The sequence below is a fragment of the Triticum dicoccoides genome, chromosome 1B (assembly GCF_002162155.2).
Source record: "Triticum dicoccoides isolate Atlit2015 ecotype Zavitan chromosome 1B, WEW_v2.0, whole genome shotgun sequence".
NCBI lineage: Eukaryota > Viridiplantae > Streptophyta > Magnoliopsida > Poales > Poaceae > Triticum > Triticum dicoccoides.
In genome coordinates, this window is record NC_041381.1 from 42,595,198 (window position 1) to 42,602,900 (window position 7,703).

At 39.8% G+C, this 7,703-nt stretch overlaps 1 protein-coding gene across 2 annotated transcripts in view; it reads right to left on the reverse strand.

Annotated features, from left to right (window-relative positions):
• Nucleotides 1-1,322: 1,322 nt before the first annotated feature.
• LOC119318002 (protein HGH1 homolog) overlaps nucleotides 1,323-7,703 on the reverse strand; it is an 8,407-nt gene continuing 2,026 nt past the window's right edge. The window contains exons 4-8 of one of the 2 annotated variants that reach the window (XM_037592520.1): nucleotides 6,307-6,455; nucleotides 5,468-5,581; nucleotides 4,092-4,223; nucleotides 3,042-3,155; nucleotides 1,323-1,703 (exon numbers count right to left, since the gene is read on the reverse strand). In XM_037592520.1, the coding sequence (XP_037448417.1) occupies nucleotides 1,644-1,703; nucleotides 3,042-3,155; nucleotides 4,092-4,223; nucleotides 5,468-5,581; nucleotides 6,307-6,455 (569 nt within the window). In that variant the 3' untranslated portion in view covers nucleotides 1,323-1,643. Of the gene's footprint in view, nucleotides 1,704-2,866; nucleotides 3,156-4,091; nucleotides 4,224-5,467; nucleotides 5,582-6,306; nucleotides 6,456-7,703 lie in introns of those variants that run through there. The other variant, XM_037592511.1, reaches the window with a different exon arrangement.

Sequence of the window (7,703 nt, forward strand, 5' to 3'; positions counted from 1 at the left end):
CATTCACAAATCACAAAACATCTACCCCACCCTCCACCTGAAATCACAGGGGGGAGATTAGATGCTTTGTCATTTGTGAATGCCACGTGTCATCCATCAGGGCGGGTCTCACCTGCTAACCGTGAGACCTGGTCTCATATAATTTTTTTCTGTGTGATTCATAGGGAGAAGCCCTACCAAATTCAGATTTTGGGGGAGAAGAAGGAAGGCAACGGAGATGGAGGAAACCTATCGGAGACGGGAGAGAAGGCGGAGGACGGCGAGAGATGAGCACCCACCCACGCCGCTTCTCCTAGCTCCGCGCACCTGCTTTGTTTTTTGTTTTGGGGAAGGGACGAAGAGGTAAAGGGAGCGGGGTTGGGCAATTTCACCCGAAAACGGAGCGGGGAGGCGATGAATTCGCGCGGGGACTCGCTAGTCTTGGCAGGCTGTGTCCAATATCGGGCTATAATTCCGCGACCGAATACTAAAGACATCCAAACGCCGGTATTCGGTAGTTACAAATGCCCAATGTCACTACTACCTCCCAATGCGTACATCCAAACATAGCGCTAGGAATCTCCCTGCGGTTTAGGAGATGGAGATTAGGGCGGCGCAATTACATGCGGCAGCGGCCGTTCCCTTCGTCGGCGGCGGCAGATGCAAGGTACTACATTCATTCCTAAATATTCTGCGATCTGCCACCGTCCATCTACAGGAGCATGAGACAATCGAATAATAATTTCAGTATTAAAAGGACGGGCTTATCGACAAGAGGAACTTAAATTAATGGTTTAAACCCACGTGTGATCTGCCACCGTCCATCACTGATCCAATGCTCTACATCGAAGCTTCAAATTTTGACTTATCGTCGGTCCATCATTGATTCAATGCTCTACACAGAAGCTTCAAGTTTTTACTGCCGGATACGTTGCCTTTCTTTCAGTTGGCACCTACACAAAATACATTAAAAAAATTTGCCCTTTTTAAAACACGAGCATCTCATAGTCAAGGGACACATCATCTCAAAGCGCCAACAAAGCCGCTACATCAATTTTTTGCATTAGTACTGTCAAATTTACTGTTAATTTTTTGCATTATTAACAGCATGGCTTTCTAATCATAAACGTGTCCACCAATCTAGGTTTATGTTGCTACATACTCCCTCTGTCCGGCATAACTTGTCGCTCGCTCAAATGGATGTGTCCATGAAGTATTTATTAGCACTTCATGATCTTGTAAAATCAGCAAGAATTGTGCATATGTCAACCACGACTAAGCATTTCTGTGCAACATAAGATCTCTATTTTCCCTTCAGAACTGATGAGAGCACAATTTGCACATCTCTGAACAATTACACCATGAGCACATATATTTCAGAAGAAAAAGAACACACGTCTAGTCAGCCACATCTATCATCTACACATCATGTTGTAAATCAATCTGTCCATCAGAGGCAAAAACTGGACGATGTTCTTAATGCTCTTACATAGTTGTATTAAATACTGTGGACAACAAACTGAAACCAGGAGGTAGAACAAGCCAGTTATTGCAAGAAATTTGGATCAATACGACAGGACATTCTTAAGATTGGAAGCGATGCAGCCCTATTTTCTTGCAGCAAGTAGATAAGACAGATTACAAATTGTACATAGTTGAGCCCATCATTGAGGCTTATCTTCTCCTTGCTCTTGATCTTGTTCAATTTCACCCTTGCCGACAAGCTGTTAACATCCAATCAAGCAATAAATTATTAAGTTAGCTCTCAAACAAAACAACACCAGATCTTTCATGTTCGACTTGCGGTGGCAAACCATAGAAGGGTAATTCAAATAGTGAACCATACAAATTTGACACCTGGAATGGGTTTCAAATAACTAATTTGAACTACATAAAGTACTATAGCGGAGATATAGACAGATTAATGTAGTTTAACAAAATGAATGGGATCTTGTAGGCTCATGCCCCATGACGAATGCAAGTAGCGAAAGGTAACATTTAAGCATAGTTAGAGAAAACGGAGAGGACCAGATCAACAGTTCAACTGGAAATAAACAGGATCGGTGCCAGGGCTTGGCCAGTTCAGTGTTGCAATCATATTCTATAGAGAGATAAGCAGCTCGAACTAGTCAATGGCACAACAAGGGATGCGCAGAAGGCCAAAACATCGAATATTTATTTCTGCCAGCATAACCAGTACAACTATGGACCCTACTGAGGGGCTGTTATGCTTTGATGCTTAGTACATGAATGAGCCATGGTTCCAACGGTTGGGTGAACCAGCAAACAGGACACACGATGGTTCTCTTACCCAGTCTGAGTTTTCAAACCAAGGCTGTAAGCACAACAAAAATGGGTTTACAAGAATGATTAAGGACAATATAGCATGAACTTAGGGACATTAGGGATCTAAGAAATACAGTTCCAGAAAATTTTCAAATGGTACTGATGCATCAGAAACTACGTATTGCTTTGCATAAACATGTTTCAACTTTGTATGTAGGCTTCTAAAATAAATCTCAAAATATTGATGGATGTGGGCTGTTACTCCTCAAAATTTATGGTCACATGCAACTATAGAACAGAAAAGGGGGGAATATACATGGGAATAGTGTTCCATTGTTCTGTCTCTAGTTTCTTCTCTACCAAATTAAAATCGAGTTTGGTCAAATGCTTCAGGTCCATGGACCAGCAATTCCAAAAACTAACAGTGCAGGCAAAACTTATAATCAAAGTTAACAACAGTTTAACCAAATAGCTACTTTACACTAGGTACACCCTGGCGCCCCCTTTCACAAATATCACTTGTAAAAATAAAGAACTTGAGCAAAAAAAAATACATTTTCCCAAGAAATGGTAGGAGTACCCTTGAACAGAATCATGTGAAGGAATGCTGAAATCGATTTCATTATTTATAATGGCCAAAAGTTATTCTACATGCTGAATTGAACATTAGGAAGACTGAAGGAGCAAAGAAACAAAATATGCTATTCTAAAAGCAAAGAATTCATTAGTACGTGCAGTACAGTAAATATAGACATTCCAAAGTTCAGTGGCAATACCAAAGAACCAATCAACTCATATGCGCCCATCACTTTCAAGTCCTCTTCGTCTTCATAACCAACCTGCAGTATCCGTGGCCCATTGACTGACCAAAAGGCCTTTCGTCCATCATCCTGGTAAGAGAAGAGTACATCAACAGATCGAGATTAGAATGTAAGCATTAGGTTCAAAACATGAAGATCGTCATTATGCTGAGAATTTTATTTCCAAACGTACAACTAGACGCAGCATGTAGGTTTCATTGCATTCATTTAACAGATAGTAATACACATCATTATTAAGATTATTTTCTAAGATAACCGCTATCCCATCACTGTTTCAGTTCTTCGGGTTCCACAAGAGATGCTGAACACTGTAAAATACAGGCAGTTTCAAAAGAGCTAGTAGGGTGGATAAGGAGTTTACTTAGTACTCCCTCTGTACCTAAATATAATTCGTTTGGGTAGGCTAAACTAGCCTACCAAAACAACTTGTATTAAGGAACGGAGGAAGTATATTGATAGAGTTGTGTGGGAGTGAATATTCAGACACAAGCATGCAAAATACTACCTCCATTCAGAAATAGATGACGCCCTAGAAAGTGTGTAGTCAAACTTTCTACCTTTTACTGACATGAAAAATACTATCTGCCATGTCCAATACATCAGTAGTTTTGTCATGAAAAAAGTGTAGTAAAATAATTTTATACTACTATGTAAATACATGTCCTCCTAGAATATGTACAGTCTAACTTCACCAACTTTGACTCACAATACATACAGAAAATAGTATGATCCAACAGCTGAAAATAATACAATTAACTTTGATATGGAAATTATTTTCATAATATTGTAATTTTCAAATTTTGAGAGTCAAAGTTGCATGTGGGAGACTGCCAACTTCTGAAACATGTGTTTCTGAAGAAAGGGAGTATATTTTACTAACTTATTTGTACGAAAAGTATATTTGTGAAAGTTGCATGTTGGAGGCTGTGGGGATGTCCAAAACTGCGTGTATTTACTAACAGAGGGAGTAGAACATAAGCCATTCCCTTGGAATATCAGACTCACCTGCATCACGATCATATAAATAGCCTCTAGTGCCCGTTCACGAATCTCGGAATCATCAACAGCTTCCCGTTCATGAGAAAGTGCATTTGCAAGCTCGGGAGGCATTTTCGATCTATCTTCTTCGCTATAGATCTGCAATATCATGCAGTATAAGCCACAGCTGTAGGCTAGCATATGAACATTCATCACCGAACACAGAAACATGGAGAAAAGTGAGATATTCTTTTAAATACTTTTACAGGGACCATATCATTAGAAACAGCAGATTCACTTTGTCATCATGTATCAATACGTTTGTGCTTTAGTAAATACATGGAACGATGGAATGAGTAAGGAGCATCACAACACAACAATGCATTCCTAAATGGAAATACAGAAGTAAGGCTCCGTTTCGAAGGGAGGCTCCAGTTCCATAATCCTTCAGTGGAGCAGGTGCAGACTTCCCAAAACACACCAGCTCTGGTTTTGGTGAAGTGGAGCCAGCCCTAGTACATTTCCATGGAGCAGAGAAAGGCTTGCTCTGTCCAGACTCGTGCCCATCATTATTACCTGGATGTTCAAATAGGCAAGCCATTGTCCTACAAAATAAAGTATGCCATGTAGTGATGTCCTGGAGTACCCTAGCTTCTACAGCAGTTAGTTTTAAAGACTAGCAGTGTGTAATTGAGACTTGAGCACTTAGTTTCCTGGATGTTCAGCTGTGAGATTGTTCATGAATGTAGGAGTTTTTTCTACAGGAAATATTTCTTAGGTACTGTTTGGAACAAAGGAAGTGCTAACCTACATTCCTTTGAAATTCCTATGGATTGGGCTATTCCTTAGGGATTTTGGACGAAACCAAACATGAGGTCATACCTCATGTTTTCTTCTCTTTGTGTCTACAATTCCTGTGTTTTTCCTGCACGATATCCAAATGGCTGATTTTGGGCTTTTGATATGCGAGTTGCATCTCAATTCCTGCGCTTTTCCTATTCCTATATTTTTAGTCCTGTGTTCCAAATAGAACCTCGGAGATTGTAGCTTTTGTATTTCCCCCGTTGTATAAGGAGCTTTCTGCATATTTCCTTCACCTATACATGTATATATACTAGCCTATGGCCCCATGGGAATACAAGTTGCTATTTTCCTAACAAGCTAAACTTGGATATATACTAGACAGTTCTAATTTATTTCATGTGGGTGCTACTGAAGGAGCAGGGCCTCTTATGATGACAAAATGCCAGCAACCAATATTAATGGCCACGACAAAATGTGGTCATCGGAGCCAATGCATACAAATTACCACGAAAATTACAATTACCGAAAGGGAGGCGAGAAATGTACTCAAAGCTAATTTCACATAAATAGTGATTCCACACGTGTTCAAAGAACTGCACCTTCTTTCCAGCTACTGGCAAAAGTAGAGCTGGCCAAAGATATTCTGCTATAGAAAGCAAATTTTGTATCTGGGTATCAGCTTCAAAGCAACAGTTACGGATGGTGCCAGCAACCTGCAAATATTTACAAAAGGAATTACAGAGGAACAGAACACACTTGTCGCTCAGCATATGAATACAGTTCAAGATGATATAAGCAGATCTAGATATTTTGCAAAGAACCTGAAAACACTGAAGTCCAACATAATCAATACATATACTGTGTATGTACTAAAACAGAAAATGCGTGAACTAACATCATGAAGAGTTATGAAACAATGTGATTTTAATTTACAGACTGAACTGCCATATTACACACTAGTACCGCCACACAAACACATGGTTATATGCATTAATATTCTGCTTTGGGAAAATGGTTCTGCACTCGTGGGAATATGTACCCCCGCTGCTCATATACCACATAAATGAATCAGTTATACCTCTTTATTAGTTTTAATATACTTCATTAATAACTAGATACCCAAGTGAATTTCATGAAAAAATCTGTTTGAGACCATATATTTCATAGCATTTGCACATAAACTGCTTCTTTGTACATAACAAAGTTATATTGCATAAACTAAGGGCTTTGATGATATTTTTTGTAAAACTTGTATTGTGGTATCTTAGAATAATTAATAAGGTATATTGAGAATGATAAAGTGGTATAATAGGTTTCTGTATGAGGTATACTGAAGGTGGGAGTACATACTCCAAAGAGGAGTACAAATATATAGACTGTCTATATTGCCATACTAATACCAGCATCAAAGTCAAGAATCGAAATAAGCTGCACATACCCCTTTCTTTCTAAGTTGATTTGTTGAATCAAATTGTCCTATAATCTGCTTTAAAAGACCTCTCTTAGGTTCCATCAGTATTCTCCGTCCAGCTTCGACCTTTGAGATATTCACAAGTATAGAGGCAATGTGTTCAAATATATCTTCATCTGTGTACCAATGGCAAAATAAAAATAATTTATGGGGTGAATATGATGATGACTCCTCAGCCAAGCCAAAGAATACAAATGGGATTAGGAAGATAGAAAATTGAACAGATAGCTAAATATATATATATATATCCTTGACATAAAAAAATGGTATCCAATAATATGTTAAAAGACCAGACTGTTCGGAATACCGGACCATTCCATCTAAATGGCACAAGACATAACCACTGCACATTTCTATGGATGGCTGATTAGTAGTAGAAAGATTGCATTGCTATCATTTGACTGAGACAAGACTGCACTAGTTATTAGATATTATTGTTATGGGTTAACCTCATTGAAATAAAGAGAGGAGCTGTATCATAAGGAAGCAAAACAGTAACTAATAAGAGTTTTTCCCTCATCTGAGTCTTCCCCTCACAATGGGTTCATCTCTACATATTCCAGTACCCTGTCCCCTTGAAGCTGAGCCATGCCAGCCAGATTCTGTACATTATCTCTACTTCTATAAATATATTAATTGGTGGTGGCGGTTCATTCACCTTTCCTTTCTCTTATTATATGTGGGACCATCTCAACTTTTTGGCAAACCATATATGCCCATGCTGAGACTCCAGTCCTCCTCATCCACCAACCCTAACTTAAAATTTCAAATGCACCCATGGTGTTCCTCCCTCGCAAAGAACTCCCAGTTTTTCTCAAGGTGAAGCCCGGCCAAGAATATGGCATGGAGCACTACATGGTTCAACGTGTTGGTGTTCATATTCGGATCCATACCAATGCACAAGTGGTTAGCTAGTTTACTCTAACATATAACAGTAGATTTTGCCTCTAGTTTACCCTAACATATAATAGTATGTCACCTTTGGTGATTGCAATGTAAGGTTAGCGAGGGTGTGTACGGAGCCTTATGCGAAAAGGTCACCATGACCAAGACAAGGTTGACATGTCAATGTTTTTTTTTTGGATAGGTTTGGCCGCCTTGTTGGAGCGCAACTTAATTCTATGTTGGCGAAGGTACCGTCTTGACTAGCAGCTCTGGTCAAAGGTAAGGCAGCCTCAGGACTCCACTCCCATCGATGAGAAGTGCTCGACTAGGAGGTCAGGCTGCAAACAAGCTGACTTTGGAGCTCCCCTTCTCGTCGTCGTTCCACTTCCAAGGTCCCTTGGATCCGACTCATTTCTCCAAGCCCTTCTCCGATCCCTCGGAGGGCTGCCCCCTTGAGCATCCAAGTGAGCCATTTGTGT